The sequence below is a fragment of the Urocitellus parryii genome, chromosome 5, assembly GCF_045843805.1.
Source record: "Urocitellus parryii isolate mUroPar1 chromosome 5, mUroPar1.hap1, whole genome shotgun sequence".
Lineage (NCBI taxonomy): Eukaryota > Metazoa > Chordata > Mammalia > Rodentia > Sciuridae > Urocitellus > Urocitellus parryii.
In genome coordinates, this window is record NC_135535.1 from 160336364 (window position 1) to 160363869 (window position 27506).

General features: G+C 33.5%; 1 protein-coding gene across 2 annotated transcripts in view; it reads right to left on the reverse strand.

The window, feature by feature from the left end:
* P4ha1 (prolyl 4-hydroxylase subunit alpha 1) overlaps positions 1 to 27506 on the reverse strand; it is a 67112-nt gene that overhangs the window by 28056 nt on the left and 11550 nt on the right. The window contains exons 2-9 of one of the 2 annotated variants that reach the window (XM_026390235.2): positions 24595 to 24702; positions 23433 to 23529; positions 21735 to 21886; positions 18052 to 18189; positions 7384 to 7623; positions 4738 to 4934; positions 2023 to 2199; positions 142 to 212 (exon numbers count right to left, since the gene is read on the reverse strand). In XM_026390235.2, the coding sequence (XP_026246020.1) occupies positions 142 to 212; positions 2023 to 2199; positions 4738 to 4934; positions 7384 to 7623; positions 18052 to 18189; positions 21735 to 21886; positions 23433 to 23529; positions 24595 to 24670 (1148 nt within the window). In that variant the 5' untranslated portion in view covers positions 24671 to 24702. The remainder of the gene's footprint in view (positions 1 to 141; positions 213 to 2022; positions 2200 to 4737; positions 4935 to 7383; positions 7624 to 18051; positions 18190 to 21734; positions 21887 to 23432; positions 23530 to 24594; positions 24703 to 27506) is intronic. The other variant, XM_026390234.2, reaches the window with a different exon arrangement.

Consider the following 27506-nt stretch of genomic DNA (forward strand, 5'->3'; position numbering starts at 1 on the left):
TGTGTTATCCTGTTTACATATAAGGTGGCAACTTGAGCTGGAGACTGAAAATGACCTATTTTCCTTAAATGAATAAAAATTCCTGTAGGATGTACAAAACACTCATTAGAGGGCAAAATATGCAGCATACACATCTCTTACCTTTTGCTAATTCTGTAATGTACCGTCTCCAAGTCTCCTGTTATTGGGTTTGAAATGGTGGCTCGCCTCAGCTGTGAAGCCAACCATCAAAACAATTGCATTACAAGACAAAAAATGAATCACATTTATCCAACCAGTCAGAATTCTGGTGTTTTGTTTTGAAAGGAGAGTAAGTAGAGGAAATAACTCCATACACTTCCATTCACCTTGTGTTGAGCAGTGAAAGTCAGTTGGTTTCTTAGGATTTTGTATTTTTTTAAAAAAATTATTATTTTATGTGCTTTTATGTTGTATGAATAAAGGATTACAAAAGAGATTGGAATATAAATTTCTTTCAATGGTTAGAGGATCTGACAGTGAGGAAGAGAGAAATTTCTAAAATTTAAAGCATAACTTACAGCTATAAGAATGGCTATTTACAATTAGTGATCTATTCCAAATTCTCTGATTTTAATTTTTAGTGACAGAACTGTTTACAAACACTAATACTGTTTAGAATTCATTTTAAGGTCAATCTTTCCTCCTTCAAGACATCCACTTAACATATACAGTGAAATAATTTTGGACTGAGGAGAAAGGCAGATGAAAAGAACTCATAAATGAAAGAGATGACAGCCAAGATATTATTTCAGACGAGACCGGGTGCATTCAGGGTGGCATGGCCATAGACTATTATCTCAAACTTCTTTTTTTTAAATAAAAGAGTGTTTCTGAGGTTAACAAAAGTTACTGACCACAAATAAAGGACTAAAATAGGAAGAAAATAACAGATTATGATGTAGTTATAAGTTGCATTCTGATAGTAGATTTATAAAAATTTCAGTGGAGAGTGCCCATCTGCATTAGACCAGTCATTTCAGTTAAAATGTAATCTTTGACTAAAAAATACCAATTTGGAAAAGTAGTCAAACTAAAAAAAAAAATTCAAAGTTAATTTTGCAGTACACATACCCACATAATTTAAACCTTTATGATATAACAGGGGTGAATAATTTTATTTTTAGAAATAAAATTTTCTTGTAATATAGCCACATTCATGTATTTTAAAGCCACACTTTATATATTTTCTTTGGCTGTTTTTATACTGCAATGACAGAGTTGAGTTGCCTATAAGGCCTAAAAAGTATTTTCTATCTTGACCGTAATAGAAAAAAAATTCACCAATCCCTGTATAAACAAGTAAATAAAAATATGCCCAGGATTTAACAAAATCTTTCTGAAAGTGATAGCAGTTTGTAGTTTACTATCAATAAGATGAACTGTTTTAAGATCAAGCTGATAAAAAAAAATAGGTGAGAGCATAAAGGCTATCCTTTCCCAGATTATCACACAAAAAAAGAATTCTATTCTGAATAGTTTGTAGGACTGGGTTTTAACCTACGTTAAATTATTTTTCTTATCAAGATATAGGTTACAGTCAAAAAACTATGATGTCAACCTTTAAAAATTAGCATGATTCTTGTGCCCAATTATATTTTTCTGGTATTAATGTGTCTAAAAGGGAATGAAAATATTTCAAAGTGTTTTTTTTTAAAAGAAGATATTTTTAAAAGTTAAGTTTTGACCTCTGCAGTTATTAAGACTACAAAATATATGAAAAAGTTCTTCAGTAAGACAGTGAAAGAGATTTGTTAAGTGTGAACAGTGTGAATAAAAATCTCATCTATAATTTTCATAATTCAGTTTCAGAATTATTTGTTTTGATAACAAACAGAAAAACTGGTATACATAGAGCATAATTAACAACTCCATTATGTTTAAGTGATAATATCTAAAACTATCTGTGAAGTTATTGCCTTATCAATTATCCTTTCTATTATCTTACAAAGGAAACATTATAGGCAGGTACAGTAAACTGAGAAAAAAAGAAAAAGAATTTACCCTGGGTTTTGCTAGATCTTTGACGATTTCAATTTCTGCATCAGAAATAATATCATGGAAACGAATAATACGAGGTTTGTCCCACTCATCTTCTTGTTTGGCGGGAGCCAGAATAAATTTAGGATTCCGGTTTCCATCATGGTAGCGGCAAAACAGCTTTTTTTGTCTGCGAGGAGTCTAAACATAAAGTTAAAAAAATGCTAAGTATATTATATTTGGTAATATTTTAAATAGCTATTCCTTCACATATACATAAGAGTATCTCTGGAAAAATACACAAAGTACTCGGCAAATACTTTGCATCAAAAAGGACTTTCAGGGCTGGGTCTGTGGCTCAGCAGCAGTGCACTTGCCTTAAATGTGTGAGGCACTGGGTTCAATTCTCAGCACCACATAAAAATAAATAAAATAAAGATATATCAACAACTAAGGGAAAAATATTTTTTAAAAAAGACTTTCAGGACTTAAAATTTATTAATGATTATTTTCTTGGGGGAGATATGAGTTTAAATAGGAAAAAACGTAGGGTTTTTTAACAATTCCTCATCAAAATAAAGTTCAAAATTACAAATTTGAAAGAAACAAGGAAATGTTTATAGAAATATGAAATGAATGCTACCACTGTTCCAGACTTCAAAAACTAACTGGGTCTGTGAGCGCGTGGAACACGCCTGTAATCCCAGCAGCTCCGGAGGCTGAAGCAGAAGGATCACGAGTTCAAAGCCAGTCTCAGCAATTTAGCCAGATCCTCTCAAAATAAAATATAAAAAGGGCTGGGGGAGGGCTGGGGTTGTGGCTCAATGATAAAGTACTTGCCTACCATGTGTGAAGCACTAGGTTCAATCATCAGCACTGTATATAAATAATAAATGAAATACAGGTCCATCAACAACTAAAAATATATGTTAAAAAGGTATGTGGGTGGGGCTAGGATTGTGGCTCAGAGGAGAGCACTCATCTAGCATGTGTGAGGCCCTGGGTTCGATCCTCAGCACCACATAAAAATAAATAAATAAATAAATAAAACAAAAGGTATTTAAAAAAAAAAAAAGGTTGGGGGTGGGTAGAAAAAAAAAAAAAAAACCAAAACTGGAAAGTACACAGAAAGTGAAAAAATACCTAGAAGAAAAGGGACAAAACCAAACAGGTTTTCCTAAATACTTCACAATTAAATGCTTGTAGTGGTAATCATAATCATAATAATAATAATATTTAAACTGCAAAGGTGAAACTGGGCCATTCTGTAAATGAGAAAACAAGCTATTAAAGAAGCCAGGTGCTTTTATTAGGGGGCATAAAATACAGCTGTCATCAAACATCTATACCTTAGGGGTTGGGGTTGTAGCTCAGCGGTAGAGTGCTTGCCTAGTGAGTGCTTGACTAGCACATGTGAAGCAGTGGGTTTGATCCTCAGCACCAAATAAATAAATTAATTAATTAACTAAAAGTACTGTGTCCAACAACAACAACAACAAAAAAACCTTAAAAAAATATATACATTAATGAAGGTCCTTACACGGCTAGACAAGCAATCCAACGCTGAACTACAACCCCCCGTTTAAAGAAGTCTCTAACAATGAAATGAATTAACTATTTGATAAAACAGATGCTCCTTTGTGGGCAAAGTTGATGTGTATTTGTTACATTAAACTACTAAATTAGTAGGTTCCTGTTTTCTACCTATAATTCTATTTTGCTCTCTTATGCAAAGGTTACTAAGGGCAATAAAAAAGTCTGCTTACTGTTGGAAATTTGATGATTTTATAGAACTATTGTAATTTTTTTTTAAGGTGTGATCATGGCCTTATTCTGAATCCTTATCTTTAAAAGATACACACTGTTAAAGTTTGGATCTGTTTGAGTTTGTTATAGTCAAGAAAAATTCAAACATCTTTCAGAAGTCTACCCTTTCCTCTAAAAATTCACTAATTATTTTTCAACTGAACACCACTACTTAAAAGAAGGTCCCATGATCAATTATTTTGATCATGTATATTAAATTTATAATAATGCAAGTTATTCTAAAAAGTTTCTGAGAAGTCCTCAGGCTAAACAAAAACCTATGTTCAATTTTGTTCAACTGATGTTCCTTGGAACATTTTTGGTTTGGGCCCCAAAATCTATTGCTATCCTAAAGAGCTGGCATTTTGAGTTCTAAATACATAAAAATCAATATACAATAAATAAAGGAAAATTTATAGACATATTTGGGTCTCTTAAAGAGTAAATATTAAAATAAATCTGTCAAATGTCTGTTTTAAGTATTTCTTAAATAGACTAAAATATTTCACAAAGGAATCTTTTTAAGATTAAATAGGATCAAAACTACAAGAGATTACTGTACAAATCAATCTTTATGTCTCATAAAATCAGATTACAATTTCAACATAAGATGGCTGAAACCTTTTCTGCTTTAAATATAAGAAAATATATCTATTTGATCCTTCAGCCTATAAGCCTCTTTTGACCTGTGAAAATGTAATATTACCACAAATGCATATAATGGAATATGATCCACAAGTTTTATGTTTTACCAACAATTGGAGCATATAATAGTGTGACATCCACAGCAAGGTAATGTGACATACTATAATATTTTACACAGTCATTCTGAATTTTATCTCAGACTTAAAAGAACTCTGGCTCTCTCTTGCACAATGTACATACATACACACACACACTCTCTTACACACACAATTGACTTTTCCACTTTACCATTTTGATACCCTCCCCACGGCACAGCATTTCGTACTTCTGTCTCTCTGGCAGGTAATCCACAGCAATCCCTTTTTTCTTCATTGTGGTTTTCTGATCAGACTGCTCATCTGAAGCAGACTTATTGACATCTTTTTCTTTAGCCATTATATACTCAAAATATTTTAAGTTACCATTAGCTCTCTGATGTTCAGGATCTATTTATTACAAGAGAAATAAAGCATGTCCATGGGTAAATTTACAGTTGTTCAAGCATCAGAATACAGTAACATAAATATAGCAGATCATATAATTTATCTTCCAAACTAAAATGATTTAAAGGAGGAATAAAAATTATTATATTGTAACAATAGATATAAAATAGTACTGTGCCAAGTAAATGAGGATATACAATCATACTATGTAAAAACAGTTGGAAACAGCCTTTTATTCAAGGTAGCAATTATTGCTTCTACTTTGAGAACTTACTAATCAGCTAAAGGAACTATGTTCAACTTGATGTCAAATGAATCTTGAAATCTTACTCATTTTATTTATTTGAAGAATTGTTAAAGATCTTTCTGAGACTGAAAAGTAATCACTATGGTGAAGACAAAGCATACATGGTTGAAAAGCAAAATTTTCCACAGATATATTATTAATGCAGAACACAGTCTATATCTGAGGGCTGAGTGGATTACAGTCCCAACCTTCTAAGTAAGAAGGAAAAAGGAAACTAAAGATATAATTTTCAAATAAGCCAGAATCCACTAACTGCCTCAGAATTGCTAGTGATAATTTTAGCTACCTTTCAGTAAAGAGGAAGAAAAGAAACATACCACCCATCTGGGGAAAGTGGGGGGAAAAAAATCAAAGCAATCCAAACTACTACTATACACAGATTAAAAAAAAAATGCAGAATGTACAGTACGTAGAGACTTCATGAGGTGTTTAGAAAAATCTAGTACTAGACTGTATAGTATTTCTCTCCTTCAGAAACCACTCACAATATATGTCATGATATACTATAAAAGCCTATTTTTTGTAAAATGGAAAAGTATATATTATGTGCAGAGGAGTATATATTACATTGAAAATTTGTATCTTGGGTAACTGGCTCATGGATGACTCTTCTATATATGTTCCTATTTTAATTTTCTACAATGAGTACAAAGTATGTTTTAATTCAGGAGGAAATTCATTGGAAGACACTGAAAGAAAAGGAAAGGATAATTGAACTAATATCTATTTGACTTTTTTCCTAACATATACAAATATTCCTATTCACAAAAGAAATTTTTACAAAGTTTTAAATCTTCATTATAGCCAGGTACACTGGCACATGCCTGTCATCCCAGTTCAAGGCTCACCCAGCTCATTTAGTAAGACCCTGTCTTAAAATAAAGAACAAAAAGGGCGGGGATGTACTTCAACGAAGAGTGCCCTGGATTCCATCTCCAGTAATGCAAAAAAACAAAGAACTTCATTATATACCAAAGACTCCATATCCAATATTATGATTGAGCAGATCAAGTATAAATTAAGAAATTATGGGGGCTGGGGGTGTAGAAGTGTTAGAGCACTTCCCAGCACATGTGAGGCTCTGGATTCAATCCTCAGCACCACATAAAAATAAAATATTGTGTCCATCTAAACTAAATAAATACATAAATAAGGAATTTTCATTTCTAACAAGTGACCAAGTAATTCTAGTACTAGACCATGTAGTGTTCATGGTCCCTGGACCATACTTGCACAAAGAATACATCTCTGTAGAAAGTGCTAGTGGTAAAATTCTCATAAAATGTAATTTTTTTTTTTTTTTTTTAAGTAGAGGTGACTGAAACCAGGGATGATCTACCACCAAGTTATATACCTAGTCCTTCTGATTGGTTTGAGATAAGTTCTAAGTTGCCTAGCTGGGCTTAAATTTAAATCCTCCTGCCTAACCTCTTAAATTGCTGGGATTACAGGCATGCACTAGCACACTGGTCTTATTTTTCTAATATCTGAATATGAAATTCAACAAACTGATAACACTCTTCAAAGGAAACTCATTAACATGTAATATGGCAACATGGTAAATAAACATTTTTAATTATATTTTTATTGGTGCATTATAATTATAAATTGTAGTGGAGTTCACTGTGATATGTTCACACATACACATAATTTGATGATTTCATTCACCAGCACCTCCCCTTACCTTCCTCCTTGATCACCTTCCTCTACTCTATTCTTCTCCCTTCTATTTTTATGAGATTCTTCATTTATATTCCTTTTTCTCTCTAGCTTCTACATATGAGAAAAAGCATTCAAAACCTGATTTTGAGTCTGGCTTATTTCACTTAGCACAATGTTATGAATGAATATTTTTTACTAAATTAGACAAGATTTGGTTTTGAAATTCCTGGAAAATATAGAGCAGAGGAACACAGCCACTGTTGTAGTACTATTAGGTGAGAAAAACTGGTTGCCATTTACTTTGAGAATTAACAGTGAGGGGATAAAGTGTATCTAACAGATATGGCTCTTGAATTCTAATAAATAAAAAAGCACCAAAGATATATCAATGAGTGAATGGGTAGATACATACATACATACACAGATGATATATATCCCCAACCCAATATAATTATAACCTTAAGTTACACATGGATAACATACCTAGTTCAAGAAGCTTCTTTGTGAGCAAAAGAGCCTTATCCAGATCTCCCTGCTGGTATACTGCATAGCTCAAATAATCCAGAACAGAGACTTTATCTATGGTAGAAACCTCGCCTTCATCCAGCTGCCTTAGTGCTTGATCCATCCATAGTTCTGTATGGTAATAATCTGCCTCTGTATAGGCCACTTTGCCCAACTCAAAGCAGTCCTCAGCTGTTAGAAAAGATTTGTGTTTTACTCCTATGAAAGAAAAAAAATAGAGAACTTTAGGAATCTTTACATTACTTTAAATTTTATTTAGGACCACAGAGCTTTCAAAGTACGATTTAACTTTACAATAATCCTGAGGTTAAAAAAAAAGGCAAAAATTATCCTAATTTTATAACAAAGGAACAATTTACAAGGTAATACAGAATGATAGAGAATTTACACTGCTGGTAAAAAAAAAAGGACACAGCACTTAAGAACCCAAGATTTAAATCATCAGCCATTATACCCAAATGAAACATCACTGAAGTTGAAATATACTCTTCTCTAACACACAGCAATAACCATGAGATGTATCTATCTTACTCTTAACCAACAATCTGGGCAAGAGATGAATGTACAGTACAGAGGCAATCCTGTAAAATGTTTGCTTTTTAAAAAATGGCATTAATGATATATAATTTAAAAATCATGGTCTACCCACTTAGATTACAATAGCTCTTAGAATATATAGAATAATGCAACAATCATCACAATCTGTTTAAAATAGTTTGTATACTATAAGTGAGAGAAAATATCCCCTATAGAATTCCATAGGCATATCCTAAGGGAGGTTTTAATTTCAAATTTATATTGCCTGCATGGTCTGAAAAACTAAAGCAAAAAAATTAACATGATCTGAGTTGGCAATGTTATAAGACATCTAGCAACATTTATACTCTGCAAAATGTACCCTTTTCCCAAGCTTTGCAATATTCCTACAGGTGATGCAGAATGAACACACACAATCCAAAACTGCAAAATACATTATAAGCCATTATGAATAAAATCAGAAATTATAAAAAAGCACTAGATATACCTCAAGATCTTCATATATTGGAGATTAAGAATATAAAATAACTGATTAAAATGTTCGAATAAATTATGTGAATGATAAAGATACCTGCTGACATTTGGATGCTAAATGTCTCCCAAAAGTCCATGTGTTTAGGGTTGGTCCCTAGATTGGCAATAGGGAGGTGTGGAAACTTTGGGGAAATACCTGTGAAGGAGACTGTGGGACCTTGGCCCTTTCCTCTTTGCTTCCTGGCTTATGAGGTAAACAATTTACTTTCCTACATGTTCCCCACCATAGCCATCTAACATTCCCACCAGAAGTCCAAAGCAATGGGGTCTACCTGATGCTAGATTGGAACCTCCAAAACTGTGAGCCAAAGTAAACCTTTTAAGTTAATTGCCTTAGAAATTTTTGTTATATTAATATAAAGCTGCCTAATATAGTAGCCTAAAAAGGACCAGGCAAATTCAAGTGGGGTGAGGTGGTAACTTCCAGTTGTTAAGTACAAGTTGAGTATCCCTAATCTGAAAGAAATGCTTCAAAATCTGAAACATTCTAAGCACTGACACAACACCATAGTGAGAAATCCCACACCTGTCCTCATATAACAGGTCACAAAGTGCAGGCGCACTAAAAAGTTGTGTGAAATTATCTTCAGGCTATATGTATAAAAGGTTTATTAAACATAAATGAATATTTTTTGTTTAGACTTAGGATCTATCCTAAGATATCTTATTATATGCATCCAAATATTCCAGAATCTGAAAACTCCAAAATCTCAAATACTTCTGGTCCCAATTTCTGGTTTGAACTTATTTCAGATAGGGGTTACTCAACCTGTATAATCAATGCTATTAAAAACTCACTGGACAGATTAAATAGTGGACCACATATAACTACAAAGAGAATGATGAAATAGAAGAGCTAAATAAATCAGCATGTGATAAACTAGCCAGAATACAACAGAGAGAAAGAGAAATGAAGTGCTAGTTTTAAAACACAAGGAATAAAAAATAAAGTCTGTCTACTTAGAGTTCCAGAAAAAAAAAAAAAAAACAGGAGACAATATGTGGAGACATTAAAGACAGAGTGGTAGAAATTTTTCCAGAATTAAAACACCTGAAACTTTAGATTCAGGAAGCACAATGAATTGCTCACCAAATGAATAACATATATACAAAGGTTTATTAAGGATGTATTTCAAGAAGGAGAAAAATTTGCTCAAAAGAAAAGTTTGAGGTACAAGAATGATTAACAAAGAAACTGGCATACATATGAGCCAATCTAAATTAAACTAACAAATTGGCAAAAATATCAAAGTTTCACAATATCTTTTGGGAAAAGGGTCATATACTACTGGCAGAAATGCAAATTGATACAAACCCTTGGAGTGTATGGGGACAGTATTAGCAAAATTATTTATTTACTCTGAATCAGTGGTACCCCTTCAAGAAAAATATCTGTAAAGACTAGTTAGCAAAAGCAGAAAATAGCCTACTAACGAGGTTACTAGCAGCATTATTTTTTTAGACTTTTTTTTTTATTATTGTTGGTCGTTCAAAACATTACATAGTTCTTAATATATCATATTTCACAGTTTGATTCAATTGGGTTATGAACTCCCATTTTTACCCCGTATACAGATTGCTGTATCACATCAGTTACACTTCCATTGATTTACATATTGCCATTCTAGTGTCTGATGTATTCTGCTGTCTATCCTATTCTCTACTATCCCCCCTCCCCTCCCCTCCCCTCTTCTCTCTCTACCCCCTCTACTGTAAATCATTTCTTCCACTTGTATTATTCTTCTCTTACCCCTCATTTCCTCTTATATGTAATTTTGTATAACCCTGAGGATCACCTTCCATTTCCATGCAATTTCCCTTCTCTCTCCCTTTCCCTCCCCTCTCTCATCCCTGTTTAATGTTAATCTTCTTCTCAAGCTCTTCGTCCCTACCCTGTCCTTAGTTACTCCCCTTATATCAAAGAAGTCATTTGGCATTTGTTTTTTAAGGACTGGCTAGCTTCACTTAGCATAATCTGCTCTAATGCCATCCATTTCCCTCCAAATTCTATGATTTTGTTATTTTTTAATGCAGAGTAATACTCCATTGTGTATAAATGCCACATTTTTTTTATCCATTCATCTATTGAAGGTCATCTAAGTTGGTTCCACAATCTTGCTATCGTGAATTGTGCTGCTATGAACATTGATGTAGCAGTGTCCCTGTAGCATGCTCTTATTAGGTCTTTAGGGAATAGACCGAGAAGGGGAATAGCTGGGTCAAATGGTGGTTCCATTCCCAGCTTTCCAAGAAATCTCCATACTACCTTCCAAATTGGCTGCACCAATTTGCAGTCCCACCAACAATGAACAAGTGTACCCTTTTCCCCACATCCTTGTTGTTGTTGGACTTCATAATGGCTGCCAATCTTACTGGAGTGAGATGGTATCTTAGGGTGGTTTTGATTTGCATTTCTCTGACTGCTAGCGATGGTGAGCATTTTTTCATGTACTTATTGATTGTATGTCCTCCTCTGAGAAGTGTCTGTTCAGGTCCTTGGCCCATTTGTTGATTGGGTTATTTGTTATCTTATTGTCTAATTTTTTGAGTTCTTTGTATACTCTGGATATTAGGGCTCTATCTGAAGTGTGAGGAGTAAAGATTTGTTCCCAGGATGTAGGCTCCCTGTTTACCTCTCTTATTGTTTCTTTTGCTGAGAAAAAACTTTTTTAGTTTGAGTAAGTCCCATTTGTTGATTCTAGTTGTTAACTCTTGCGCTATGGGTGTCCTATTGAGGAATTTGGAGCCCGACCCCACAGTATGTAGATCATAGCCAACTTTTTCTTCTATCAGACGCCGTGTCTCTGATTTAATATCAAGCTCCTTGATCCATTTTGAGTTAACTTTTGTGCATGGCGAGAGAAAGGGATTCAGTTTCATTTTGATGCAAATGGATTTCCAGTTTTCCCAGCACCATTTGTTGAATATGCTATCCTTCCTCCATTGCATGCTTTTAGCCCCTTTATCAAATATAAGATAGTTGTAGTTTTGTGGATTGGTTACTGTGTCCTCTATTCTGTACCATTGGTCCACCCGCCTGTTTTGGTACCAGTACCAGCAGCATTATTTTTTTAAGCAGGAAAGTACTGCAAATAAACCAGATTTTCATCAATAGGGGTGTGTTTAAATAAACTGTGGAACCTCCACAATAGAGTAACATGCAGCTGTAAAGTGAAGTGAAGATATTTTTAGGATATAAAGTAATATTTAGGAAATATAAGTTAAAATACCAAAGTACAGAACAGTATTCACAATATACTGCTTTTTGTGTAAATGTTAACTGTGTTACCTTTTGTGCATATGTCAAGAGGAAATAGGAATATGTATATTTCGTTTTTCTATTTCAGTACTTTAAAAAAACATAACAAATGGTTACACACAGAAAAACAAAGGGAATAAGATGAAGAGTACAGAAATTAAAGTGAGATTTCTATAAATGTGCTTTAGTACAGATTGGGAGATTAAAGAATATGAAAGTTTTATATAATTAAAGGGAAAGGTCAATAATCCTTAAAAATAAAGAATAAAACACTGATTGAACCCAATTGTAAAACATGTTGAAGGCAGACCACACAGAGCAATTAATTATTTTAGGTGTCTTCAAGGTAATATTTTGACTTTTCATAACTGGTGTGATATATATACTAAGGATTTAAAAAAAAAAAAAGCCATGGACTGGGGTTGTGGCTCAGTGGTAGAGTGCTTGCCTAGCATGTGTGAAGCACTTCGATTCTCAGCACCACATATCAATAATAAAATAAAGGTCTCTGACAACTAAAAAATATTGAAAAAAAAAACAGCTGTAGTGGTACATGCCTGTAATCCCAGAGACTTGGGAGGCTATGGCAGGAAGATTGCAAAGTTTAAGTCAGTAATTTATGAAGAATGTGTCTCAAAAATAAAAAGGGTTGAGGATATGACTCAATAGTTAAGCATCCCCAGTTCATCCCAGTACCAAAATAAATAAGTAGTATAAAAAATACTGCATTGAGTAGTCAATATTATTAACAGCAAAGGCATTGTTATCCTCTGATATTATTTTGAGCATATTATAGGTAATACAAAGAAGTGATTAAGTTAATGTCATTAGGAATCTAAAATTTTCACTAGAGAAAGGAGATAAAAGCCCTGTAATCTTTAATTTGAATCAGAACTAATATGAATCCACATATGTCCCATCTCTGTTCATTAAAAAGACCCAGAATAAATGACAAACAGAAATAAACACCCCTAGAACCTAGCTAGTCTGTTCCTTAAGTGCTATTCCCTGTTAAAAGGAATCAAGGGTTGTTGAAAGCCTGATTCCAGCTTTGAAATAGAATTTATAAGATAAACTTGGAAAAAACTATGCCCAAAAGTAAGAAAGTTTCCTAGCTATCAAAGAATATGATCACTTCAAAAAGACAAAATGAGATGACAAGCTAATCTGAAGAAATTCACATGGGCAAAATAAGGTAATCTGATACAATGAATAAAACAGACTGAAATAAAAAAATACTACATATAAAAATGAGTTCATGATATTTTAGATGAAGATCACTGGTCACTAACAAAAGTTATTAGGATATCAACTAATTATGCTGAAAACTGATAAAGAGGAATGTTCTTGTTATTACAGAATTCCAGCTAATCAAAGTAGATGAAATGAGGAAAATCACCATTTTGTAACCCTGAATGAAATAGTGGCTCTAGGCAATGATCATCAAAGCTCCAAAAACCATGAGTTAAACTCAGAAAAAACATTATGTGGAAGGATCAGGCTCTCAGTACCTGAACCTACTCATCAATCAGCATCACAAAAAGTGTAGGAGACATTAGGTGTCCATTCAGATAATTCAATAGAAAGTTCACAGCGCCACCTATGGAGTTAGTGAAATAAACCTAAACTGAATGCCTCAAGCTCTAACCAGTTTATAGGAAAGGAGACTTGAATCAAAGTGTGAAATATATCAAGAACTATGTAATGTTTTGAACAACAATAAAAAAATAATAAAAAATTCAAATGAAAAAAAATTAATTTTTAATTTTTTTAGGTATCAAATGATAGAATAATTATGTTGATTTTAACATAATCATATCTTTTCCCATTAATAAAGAAATAACTTCTAGTTTTTAAATAAAAAAAGAAAAAGAAGTTTAAACACCACCAAAGAAGAAATCAGCCAATTCCAGGATGTGGGACATTCCATAGAACATATGTCCATATTTTCCATACTTATCAATAGCATGAAGAATTAGAAAAAGAAAAGAGAAATTTAACCCAAAACTCCAACCATAAAAAGATATCTTTGAGATCATCGCAGAAATTGAATATTGACTAGGTATTAAATTATTAAGGGAATAGTATCCATTTTGTTATGCAGGATAATAGCTAAGTAGTTATGTAAATTTTTTAAAAAATCTGAGCAGTTAAAATATGCATACTGAATTATTTGTGAATAAAATAACAGAAATGTCTAGGATTTGTTTTTAAAATATTCCAGCAAAAACAACAAAAAGGAGGAGTGAAGGAAACAGATAAAATACCAAAATATTAAGAACCTTTGGGGGGCTAGGGCTGTAGCTCAATGGCAGAAAGCTTGCTCAGCATGTGTGAGGCACTGGGTTCCATCCACATAAAAATAAACAAATAAAATAAAAGCATTCTGTCCATACACAACTACCAAAAAATAAAAAATAAAAAAAGGAACCTTTGGAGCTCTATGATGGATACACGAGGCTCATTATGTTACCATCTTTATTGTGGGGTGTGTGTGTGTGTGAGAAAGAGCGAGAGTGTGCACTTACATGTGCATACGAGTGATGTTTGATATTTTCTATAATAAAAGATTTGTAAATAATAAAAAAGGAGAAAGCCAAGCTAATCACTTATGCTTAATAACTGATTATTAGTGTACTCCCAAAATGAAGATGAAGTTCCATGTTTTGATGTTTTTCCCCTTAACTAATTCTTTACCTTACCACCCTCCACTCTGGAATACTCTATCCTTGGCCATCTGTGTTGCTGTAGCAAAATACTGGTGACTGGGTAATTTATAAAGAACAGAAATTTATTCTCTCACAATTCTTGAGGTTGGGAAGTCCAAGGTCAAGGTGCCAGCAGGTTTGGTTGTCTGGTGAGGGCTGCTCTCCACTTTAAGATGGCACCTTGTTGCTACATCCTCCAGAGGGGAAGAATGCTCTCACATGGCAGAAGGCGAAAGGAAAACAGAGCTGAATACTGCATAAAGCTTCTTTTATAAAGGTCTTAATCCTGTTCATAAGGGAGAAGCCCTCATGGACTGATTGCTAAAGGCCCCATTTCATTGGCAATTGCTAAGGTTTAGATTTAAAATGTCCCACAAAAGCTCATGTTTTTAAAGCTTGTCCCCAAAGTAGCAGTGTTCAGAGGTAAGGCATTTAACGGATGATTGCCTCCTAAGAGCTCTACCTCATCAATGGATTTATAGGTTAACAGACTATTGGGAAGTGTGGTAGAAACTTTAGGAGATGGGGCCGAGTTGGAGGAAGTAGGTCACTGGGGGAGTGTCTTTGAAGGATATATTTTGTCTTCAGCCCCTTCCTTTCCTTCCTTACCTCTGCTTCTCAGCTACTACGTAGGCAGCTTTTCTGCACTACATACTTCTGCCATGATGTACTGCCTTGCCACAGGTCTAAAAGCAACAGGCCAAGCGACCATGGACTGAAACCATGAACCAAAATATATCTTTTTGCCTTTAAATTGGTTTTCTCAGTTATTTTGTCACAGTGATGGAAAACCGACTAACAGCCATTAAGTTTCAACACCTGAATTTTGGAGGGAACACATTCAAACCACAGCAGACACTAAGAAACTAACTCAGCAGTTTAACATGACATAATTCCAAAAACTAAAACAAGTATATTAAATTTTGGCTTCCCTATGATTTTTTATTTCTGAGAACTGGTGATGCAGTTCTAAGATGAACTCACAGTATAGCAATTATGAGTGTTTCAGGGATATGCAAAACATGTATGAGAACAGTACACCATCAATACATGCAGGTAGCATCAGTAATATTTTTTACATGACCTAACACTTTGGCTATGTTACTTGAAAAAACATAATTAAGAGCATAGGCTTTAGTGAATACCTCTGCTGGTCTTATTTTTGATCTAGTTACCATTATTAAAGGAAACTAGGAATCAGATTCTTAAAAGAAGAAAATAAATGATGTGCAGCTTTGAAAGTAGAAGACATTGCAAAGTAGTAAATATGAGGGTAGAAATAGGCTCGACAATGAGAAAAAACGAAATGAGCAAAGTTATACAGCCAAACAGACCTTAAAAAGCTTTCATATAGGGGCTGGGGTTATAGCTCAGCGGTAAAATGCCTGCCTCACACATAAGGCACTGGGTTCAATCCTCAGGCACTGGGTTCGATTGTGTCCATCTTTAAAAAAAAAATCTTGGGGCTGGGGCTCAGCAGTAGTGCACTTGCCTGGCATGTGTGAGGCACTGGGTTCACTTCTCAGCACTGCATATAAATAAATAAAATAAAGATCTATCAACAACTGAAAAAAAATTTAAATAAAAAAGCTTTCATACAAAGGGTAATAGTTGGAATCAGGCCTATAAAAAATTAGTTGTAAATCCCTTTGGTTCAAAGGAAGAGGCATGGATGACTTATTAATATAAGTATCAGACTGAATATTTTGAGACTCTGTCTCAAAATAAAAATAAAAATAAAAAAGGCTGGAAATAGCTCTGTAGTAAAGGAGTCCCAGGGTTCAATCCCCAGTACAAAAAAGCAAACAAATAAATAGATCCTAATTTATTGTTACAATACAATCACCTCATGCACTCATGAGGTAAACTCATGTTGTTAAACCATACAAATTTGTTAGTTATCTGAATGTGACATGCTCGACTTTTCAGCCTTTGTGTATGTTCCCTCAGAATGGAACACTTTTCCTCGGTATGACCACTTCTGCCTTCCTCTTCCATTTTCATGGTAATGCTTTATCCATTAGATCTCTTTTTTGGTGGGGGAGAGGGGGCACTATGAATTGAACCCAGGGGTATTTATTCCCAGCCTTTTTATATTTTATTTAGAAAAGGGCCTTTCTAAGTTGTTGAGTCTGGCTTTGAACTCATAATCCTACTGCCTCAACATCTCAAGCCACTGGGATTAGAGACGTGCACCCCCATGCCCAGTTAGATCTCAATTTTTAAAATGTCGTCTTCTCCAGGAAGTCTTCCTTAACCCTCCTTTATCAAGTCCAGAATTAGGTTTCCAGTTATGTGCTGCCATGGTATGCATTTACTGTAGTATATGCATTCACTGTAGTATATCTTGAAAATATAAGCACCCTGAAAGGCAAAGGTAGAATTCTCTCTTGTTCATTATGTATGCTTAGTTCCTAACATAGTAGCTGGTACATATTAAATAATTAAATGTGGCATTTTAAACCAGAACTCTTTTTTTTGGCAGTGCTGGGGATCAAACCCAGGGTCTTGTGTATGCTAGTCAAGCACTCTATCACTGAGCTACATCCCTAGTCCTTCAGAAGTCAATTTTTAAAAATAAAGTTATAATCTTATTGAAAGTGTTACAATATATAGTATTAGCAGAAACAATAAATTTGCAATTTTGTACATTTGGGGGAATTTGAGTTAATGGAATTATATTCCAGTTTAACAAATTTTACTTAATATTATACCTTGTTTAGCTTTACTACTTGATACTTTTATCCCAAATGAAGCGAGAGAAATAACTTTTTTTTTTTTTTTTGGTACTGGGGATTGAACTCAGCGATGCTCAACCACTAAGCCACATCCCCAGACTATTTTGTATTTTATTTAGAAACAGGGTCTCACTGAGTGCTTAGTGTCTGTTGCTGAGGCTGGCTCTGAACTCATGATCCTCCTGTCTCAGCCTCCTGAGGCGCTGGGATTACAGGAGTGTGCCAATGACCTGGCTACAAAGCATCTTGACAAACGACTCATCCCATTGTTTTTTCCTTCCTGAGAAAACCAATTTCAGTATGAACAGAGGCAACATATTTATTTTTTTCAGATGACAATGACAGGAAAAAGTAATGGTAGTAAGCCTCTGACTGAAAGAAAATGTGAGTAAAGTAAATTATCATGAAATAAGATGTAACTTTAAAAAAGGAGAGCTTTGCCAAAAAGGTTAGAAAACAGGATGTTCCATAATATTTGTGTATACTCAACACATCTTGGCTCTTAATTATTAAGCCTATAAACTTTGATTATCAATTCCCTTACAGTTTTACAAAACATTCTAGTAAGAGATGTTCTAACCTAGAAATATGATTGTTTCTTTTTCTAAACACTAAAATTGCCTACTTAAGTTAGTTCCCATAAATATAAGCTTTCCCAGTAACAAGCTAGAAGAATATCCACCACTATTAAGTCCTAGAGAAAGGGACAGTTCTTTTGTTCTCAAAGGTTATGAAACAAACTATAGTTTAAAATCTTAAAATACAAGTCTTTTTAAATTAACATTATCCTAGTAGATTGAATAGAGCAACCAGGTGATAGACATTACATTGACTGGAAGAATGACCTTACCTGGAAGATTTCCCTTTGAAATGGTATCTGTATCCAGATTGTAAGTGTCCTGGAGACGCAATAGAGCTTTGGCTGCCCCAACCTGATCTTCATCATTAGGAAAGTATTGTCTCTGAATGGTTAGGTTAGAGATAAAGCCTTGAAATAGGAAAAAAGGAGGTTAAAAAATATGTACAACTTCACAGACTCCTAAGAGTCTTTACAAGGATTTTTAAAATTTTATCATTTTCTACCATTCTATGAATGTTTCACGTGTTCATCAAGAAAACATTAAATACACTGAATGAGATTTGACATATCCCTAATTTGTTCGACCTTCCCAATGTCTTCTAAGGTTAAATTATTTGAGGTAACTGCACAAATTATATGAGTAGGTAAAGATCAACTAACACATAATTGCAAGAAAACAACAATACAATACCAGCCAGGCTGGAAAACAAAAAGTGCCTCCATTAAGCTTCAGAAATGAAATATTTATGAATTTGCAAAGGATATACCTTGGCAAGAAATTAAAACTTTCAGATAACAGATGGTACGTAAAATCTGTGCTCTTAAAAAATTTGTGCTCTGTTTTCTTCCTTGTACCACATGTTATATAGCATGTAAACATAAATTTTAGTGGGATTCTTTGGAGGACAGAAAATTATAGATTTAAGATTAACAGTTAAGTTAGTATACTAAAATATATTTAGAAATGTTAAATTATCAAATACAGTGATAATCAATCAAGATTTGATATATAAAACCTTAACTTAAGGATGATTGATAAATAATATAGCAAAAACTCAAAACTAACAAATCAATTACTGATAATGATATAACTCCTAAGAAGGATGGATGCTAAATACTCTGAGAAACCAAAACCAAAAACAATGAGTTTAAAATTTTTATAATGTAAATGTCATCATTGTAAATAAAAAATAGGTATGAGATTTCTCTCTTATTAACTTTTAATCAGGGGCTGGGGATGTAGTTCAAGTGGTAGCGCGCTCACTTAGCCTGCGTGAGGCACTGGGTTCGATTCTCAGCACCATATAAAAATAAAATAAAGATATTGTGTCCACCTAAAACTAAAAAATAAATATTTTTAAAAAAAACTTATAATCAACTATTTGTATTTTGGTCAGCAAAAGATCAGGCATTTTTATGTTAATGGAAATATACAAATATCAACTAGCTGGAAGAAGGCTAAAGTTCATATAAAGTTTAAGACTATCCCTCAGAAACAATTTCCACATGGAATTTTACAAACAAATTTCACAAGTCTTACAGAAGATCACAATGTGTGTGTGTGTGTGTGTGTGTGTGTATAGCACATTATGAGATAACTACCACAGATTAAAACACCAAAATCTACAGGTCATTATATTCTTTTCCAGCCTTGTATACTGCAGGTCATTACTTTAGAATGAATGATATGTGTGTTTATGTTTGTGTAAACATGCTATGCATAGAATGAGGGGGGTGGAGAGAGATAGGTGGGTGTTATTTCTTTCAAAATGTTCTCATGGGGCTGGGGTTGTGACTCAGAGGTAAAGTGCTTGCCTCACATGCGGTGAGGGACTACGTTTGATCCTCAGCACCACATAAAAATAAATGAAATAAAAATAGTGTCCATCTACAACTAAAAAAAATTTTTTTAAATGTTCTCATGGTATTATATAGCAAAGAAAATAATCACAGACATTTCCCCTCATAGTGAAGTATTCATAAGTACTTGCAATTACTTTTCAAGCTTTCTGGTCTTATGCATAATACAGTAGTCCCCTAAACATAAAGAGACATTCTAACACTGAATATTGCCTGAAATCATGTATAACAAAAAACCTATGTAAACTATGTTTTTCCTATGCATATATACACAAATTTAATGCTTTTTCTATCTTAACAAGTACTTATGATATCACACTTTTGTAGTTTGAGATGCAACTATAAAACAACCATGTTTCTTTTTCTTCACAATTTCATGGAAAATTCATTTTTACTATAGATCCTAGTAACTTTGTGTGCAATTTTTTCAACTTCAGTACATGCTTTTTTTTTCCTATAAAGTCAATAACTTTCACTTAAAAGAAATAACTTTCACTTAAAGAAAATATTTTATGTCTTCTCTTTGGCACATCCAAACTGTCATCACTACTCTTGCACTTTGAGGTCATCATTAAGTAAAATAAGAGTTATCTGAACACAAAGCACTATGATACTGTGACAATGAACTGGTAACCAAGAGAATTACTAAGTGACTAAGGTTGGGTAGCATATATAGCATGGATATACTGGATAAAGCTATGATTCCTATCCCAGATGGAACAGGACAGGACAGCATGAGATTTAATCACACTACTAAGAAAGGCACAAAATTTAAAACTGTTTATTTCTGGAATTTTCCATCTAGTATTCTAAAACTATGAGTAACGAAAACTGCAGAATGTAAAGCTGTGCCTAAGAAAGGAATAATATAGTTTACTTCATTGCCTAAAACACTGGTAAGTACTCCTGGAGGATTTCTTGGTTTGTTTTTTTCGGTGGTACTGGGGATGGGACCCAGTAGCATCCTACCACTGAACTATATCCCTAGTGTTTGGGGCAGTTTTTTGTTTGGTTGGTTTTTTGCGGGGGGGTGTTGTTTTTGTTTTTTGTTTTGAGATGAGGTCTTTCTAAGTTACCTAAACAGGTCTCAAACCTGTGGTTCTCCTGCCTCAGTCTCTCAAATGCTAGGATTACAGATGTGCATCACCATTCCTGGCTATCTTGGGAGTATTTTTATTTAAGACCAGCTCTCTTAGAAATTTTTTTTTTCTTTTTCTCTGGGTACCGGGAATTAAACTCAAGGGCACTTAATCACTGAGCCATATCCCCAGCCCTATTTTGTAATTTATTTAGAGATTATTTATTATTATTAACTCTCACTGAGTTGCTTAGCTGGCTTTGAACTCACACACTCCTCCTGCCTCCACCTCCAAGCTGCTGGGATTACAGGTATGTGCCACCATGCCCAGCTTAGAATATTTTATCTATACAGCTGGCTCAGCATTCTTGCTCCCTCTTTTGGCCACCTTATTACATTCAACAAATAAATGAGCCCCTAACTGTGTACTAGGCATAATCCCTTTACCTCCTGCAATTCTAGACTAAGTTTTCTGTAACTAAAACATCTAAAACACCCGAACAATTTCAACTACAATTTTACTGTTTCATTATTGGTGTTTGTAGTCTCAGTTTTTTAAATTTATTGCCTATATTGAGTAATAGAATAATCCTAAACTCAAAATAATAGGTAGAACATACTAACACTCTCTTTATGATACCACTCCTGATATTTTAAGAATTGAAAAATTTATATATACATCTTTAAAGTCTGAAAGTAATCCTAAATATAAACGATTACCCTCAGAAATGCCAAATGCTATTTGCCAAATAATCTATTCACTTCTGTAGATTTCATAACAAAATCACCAGTGTTAGTCACTAGTAGCATAAATTACTATTTTTTAAATCAAAGTATTCAAGATCTTAACTAAATTAGCTCTGTTCTAACCAAATGGAGTCGGGCAATAATTCACTTCATTTACATCATTGATGTTCTAGGAACTGAATTTATCACAAATTTTGGCATTTCTATAGGTGGTGAAAATATTGCCTTACCCTTTTTTTCCCCCCCTCATTAGACTCCTCAGACTTACCATCTGACATATCTTTAAGGATCAAATTCTCCAACTCACTCCACTCAGTGTTGAGTCGTTTCATTAACTTGAATGCATTTACAGGATGCCCAACAAATCCTTCTGGATCTTTTGTTGCCGTGCTAGTTAGCTGATCTAACTTCTCTGCCCATCTACAGATGTTAAAACATAAAAATGGAGTATACACACAGTCAAATAAGGAAAAACACAATTTAGTAGCACTTGAAAATACAGACTAGAGGCTTAAAACTATAACTTCTTTTTGGGCTGGGGTTGTAGCTCAGGGGTATAATGCTTGCGTAGCCCATGTGAGGAACTGGGTTAGATCCTCAGCGCCACATATAAATAAAATAAAAGTACTGAGTCCATCTACAACTAAAAATATTAAGAAACAAAAAACTTGTTTTTAAAGTAAAATTATAAAGGTTCTTTAAAAAGCAAAATGTTCTTATGGGTAAATCCAACTTGGCAGAATCAAAATATAACTGTAAAAGATTTTTGGTTTAGTTTTTTGTTGTTGATATTGTATGTTTGTTTATTTATTTATTTGCAGCACTGAGGATCGAACCCAGTGCCCTCACATGCTAGGCAAGTGCTCTACCACTGAGCCTCATGGTTTAGTTCTGTTTTTTTCCAAATAGTAAACAGAACCTACCTTAGTAAAAGCTGAGATTTGATACCTCTAGTACAAGTAAAAAAAAAAAAAAAAAAAAAAAATTCATTTTCCTATAGCTCCTTAAGGCCAAATAACTGACGATTACAAAGTACAGATAAGCTCAACCAAATTCAGCTACATGTTCATTTAAATCAACTTACACTAAAATTTTTTGTGTGGGTGGGTGGAGTGGGGATGGCATCTTGCCACGTTGACCAGGCTGACCCAGAACTCTTGGGTCCAAGCAATCCTCCTGTCCTGCCTCAACCTCGGGAGTAGCTGGGTTTATGGAAGTAAGCCACTGAACTTGGCTTAACTAATGCCAGAGTTTTACATTCAATATCTAAAAGCTATGTTTTAAAACAAAAGCCTTAATACTTAGCTACTCATTGAACAAAGAACAGGAATTCTCAGGTCAGGATTAACTATAATCTGAGTCAATTAAAGATAATTAGCATTTGAGAAAAACTACATCAATTAAATAATATTAACTATACTTAACACTATTGGCTCAAAAATGAAGGAATGAAGGATAAAGAGAACTTTATCCAGGTGGCTTCATTAGGGGTTGGGGCAATAATAGAAGGATAGATGATATTTTGAAAATATTTGGCACCATTTTGAAAAATGGTCAGTCAATTCCTCATTACCCATCATATATATCCTCATCTCAATCCATGTTCTTCCACATAAACCTGGGCCCAGGCTTTAACCCTTGTTCACTATACTCTTGCTTTAGCCATTTTAACTTGTTCTCTAAAACTCAAAGATGGTTTTTATTTCTACTCAAAGTTTTAGCTTAAAAAAAGAAAACATATAGGTGGAGGTTTGTTTGTTTTGTACCAGGGATTGAACCACTGAGCTTAACCACTGAGCCACATCCCCTACCCTTTTTTATTCTGAGACAGAGCCTTGCCAAGTTTCTGAGGCTGGCTTTGAACCTTGGATCCTCTTGCCTTAGCCTTGCAAGCCACTGGGATTATAAGTGTGCGCCAGCACATCCAGTTTGGAGTCAATCTTAATAAGTAAAACACACTACTTACTTTTTTATTTGTTCTAATTTGTCCTCTTCAGCCTTAATATAATCTTTCAGAGAAGTTACCAGATCTTTCTCAGTATGGATCAAATCAGTCATCTGACCTATAAGGGAAAGAGAAGAAGAAGGTTTTGCTCATGTCCATCTACACAAATATTTTAGAACAAGCTTAGAATGATTAAGAATGCTTCATTTTATGGGAAGATTTAACTGGCATAAATGAGATAGGTTAGAGAGGATCATCTTTTCCCTTTTTATAGCACTTGCCTAGTATATGAGAGAGGCTCTGGGTTCTATCCCCAGCAAGATAAAAAGAAAAGAAAGAAAGAAATTAAGGAGGTAAATCAAAATAAAGCCCCACACTTTATTCTAATCATGTGTTCCAATTTTAATTTTCAATCTACTTAATTTTATAAGCCTTGTCTGTGTTAGCACATTGTCTTTTCATTGACAAAATTGTTACAAAACAATACTACTTTCCAAGGATCAATGTTTGTTTTTTATCACTTCCTTCCTCACTTTTGTTTTCAAGACTAGAATTAAACAGAAACTACACTAAAAAGGTTGCAAATATTCTATTTTTAGTTATTTATAAGGGATTGAGATTACTCATCATTTTATATGATGAAATCAAATATTATAAATATTTGTGTTTTAGCTTACAATTCTATAAAGGTCAAAAAGTCAACAGAATGAAGGCAAACACCTTATTTAAGGCAATTAAAAGTATATACATGAAAATATAAAAGGATACATTTCAAACTCTAAGGAATTATTCTGGGAGCAAGGGGACATGGGGATATGTACTATAGTCTGTGTACTATACTTTTTTCCTCACACTTTAACCAATATGCTATTTTTATAATACTTTTAAATAAGATCTATAAAAATTATGATGCAGAAAAATAATGTATTCACAGTAGATTTTAAATGGAAAAAGATTAGAAAACAATATGTAGGATATTTGTTTATCTATGCATCAAAAGACTATATGCATTAAATTATTTGCTAGATAAAAGAAATCAGTAATTTTCTTTGATATGCTTTTCTAAATTTTCATAAGCTTCTAATCAGAATATTTATCATGAAACTGCACTGTATATGTTTCTACTAATTTAAAAACACTTAAAAGTGGAAAATTTTAAATGCAAAATATAGTTAAGACTTACCAATTGAAGTAAAAAAGCCTGGATGGGCCAAAGACTGGGGAAGTAGAATCCCTATGATTAAAATACACCATATCATCTTGGAAGACTTAATTTTACAGGTTCACACACCTGCAAGAGAAATAAAACCATTGCCAAAAAAAAAAAAAAAAAAGGAAGAAGGGAAATGTTGTTTATCCTTCCCATTTACATAGTAAAATCCAGATTCCAAGAATTTTTTTTAATCTGTAAATGGACATAATACCTTTATTTATCTATTCTTATATAGTGATGAAGATCAAACTCATGTCTCACACTTGCAAGGCAAGGCAAATGCTCTAACCCCAAATTGATGTTAATGATCATAAACTCAGTGGATTAAACAAAGGGGAAAAGGGAGCGGGACTAGGAATAGGAAAGACAGTAGAATGAAAAAGAAAAAATTCTTATAAATTGATATAATAATTTAATGAAATAATTTAATGATAGTTAACTTCTTATTTTTCATGTAGAATACTACCTTGATATTTCATGTTAGAGAAAAAAATACATATTTTTTATTACCTGATAACTTATGTTTAAAATTTTAATCTAAATTTTTTTAATAATTAATAATACAATCAGAGTAGCTGAATAGCAGTGGCTCTTCATATAACCTAAAATATGTTTTCTCTGTGATATAGATCAAAACCATGATATTCCCAGAAGATATGCTTTATTAGATATTGCCAATATATTTTAAAGATGTCAGAATATGTTTTAAAGGAAAAAAATTTCAGAGCTTTCTAATTAATCCTTAAAATTCCTAACTTGTGGGCTGGGGATATAGCTCAGTTGGTAGAGTGCTTGCCTCACATGCACAAGTCCCTGGGTTCAATCCTCAGCACCACAAAAAAAAAAAAAAAAAAGAAAGAAACAAAGAAAGAAAGAAAATTCCTAACTTGTTCCATCTTTCTCTGTATGGTTTTAAATTTTTAAATAAATTCAATTAAAACTTGTGCATTTGGGGGTAATGAAAATGTAGGGACACATGATTAAATAACTCTGATAGTACTGAATCATGAATATTAAGTAGGTGATGCCTAAAAATTAAGAAAAAAAAAGTTCATAGTTGTGAATTTTTTTATTTTTTAATCCTGGTAGCAAAGCCCTTCTGTTTCTCTGTGCCACTGGTAGGAGTTTTTTCTAGTGAAAATTCTTCACAGCAGATGAGGATATCAACTAACCAACATAAAGGTTTTAACTTGATTTCCCACATGCCCTACCACCACTCTTCTCTTTATCCTTCTCTACCCAAACATGAACTTTAAATGCTTCTGATTACCTTACAGGAGAATAAACCACCATTACAATACTGTTTGCCCCAGTAAAAGGCTCCCACTGGTTATTCTAATTTGTCACACTGTTCTCTTTGTATAGGCACCTCTGATTTCCAGTGTGAATTTACCTAAACCAACAGGCTGAGTGGAGGCCACAGTGAAAGGTCCCTATTCCAGCTGAAAAATAACACTATTTTCCCTGTAACTTGAATCTCAATAAAAATAGATCACCAGAAAAAATGACATTCTGGAAGAACTCCTAAATCTCCTCCCTCAAATTTGCTGCAAACTTCCAGATACTTCCAGAACCACACAGTAGTGAAATGCCCTGCTTTCTTGGCTGCCTTACAATGATTTTGGGAAGGCTTCTAGAATGTAGCAGATGCAGACACTTCCTTTCCTGGGTTCCTGCCAAAGCACAAGTCTTTTTCAAAACCCGATGCTGTCTGAAGAGTCTAGAAGTTTCTCACTGTTTAAAAAGATTTCTGTCATCATTTTCTTCATGAATAAATGCTATTTCCAAAAAATACAAATGCTTTGTCTGTACTCACAGAAAGATAATCACAAATGTTGTCTGAACTTTTAACTCTAATGAGAAAGTTTAGATTTTTTCGGATAAGAGATTATTGTTTCATTGCTAAAATATACTGTCATGAACAATTCTTTGTCAACTTTTATTGTCCTTAAACTTCAAGAACCATTAGCTTACAGAACTAAAAAGATTTCAATGGTGCTTTTCTTCAAATACAACTTGAAAGTTTTATTTTAAGAATGACAGAGCTTACATAAAAATCCAAAGCACTATCCACATAAAGAAGTATTTCTTTACCTTATGTTATGCTTTAAAATAAATTCTACACAGGTTTAACAATTATAAACAATAAAACAAAACCACAGAGTATCTCTGAAAGCAGATAATTTCTAAATTTAAGAATAAGAAAGCAATCTAGATAATTTACACAAATTCCAGGTGATGCTGATATTACTGGGACTAAGGATCATACTTTGGAGAACCACTGGATACAAAACCCTTGTAATTATGGAATTCTGCCCTTAAATAGCTTTTATATCAACTCACATTTTGTAAAAATATAACTGAAATTCCAATTACTATAGGGAATGGTTCCTCTAACCTGTTTTAACACTATGTCTCATTTATCCACATTCATTCAGAAACCTTAAGGAGTATGTTAATGTGCTTTATCAATCACAGATTTTTAAAACAATGATTTCCTTACTCATAGAGTTTTACTTCCATCATTTCCACTCTGATTCAGTTATCAACTTGCAAAGTAAATCATTATAGAACATCTAAGAGTCAAATGCCCAAAGACAATACAACTTTATAAAAAAAAAAAAAGGAGATATGTCTCCTGTTCTAAATCTTCAAACAAGCTTGAATAGAATGTAAATACATCAAAGTGGATGCAATCTCCTTTAGGAAAAAAAAATGTCTCAGGTAGACCTGGATAAAAGTAAATTGCAAAAGTGCACGAATTATTCAACAAACTTTCCTAAAGTGCTTCTTCCAGGAAAGTCCAGCCCCACAAACTCAATAGGTCAATCAAACCCTCAGAATAGACTTTAAGAGTTCTACTACACTGTAAATATTTACAA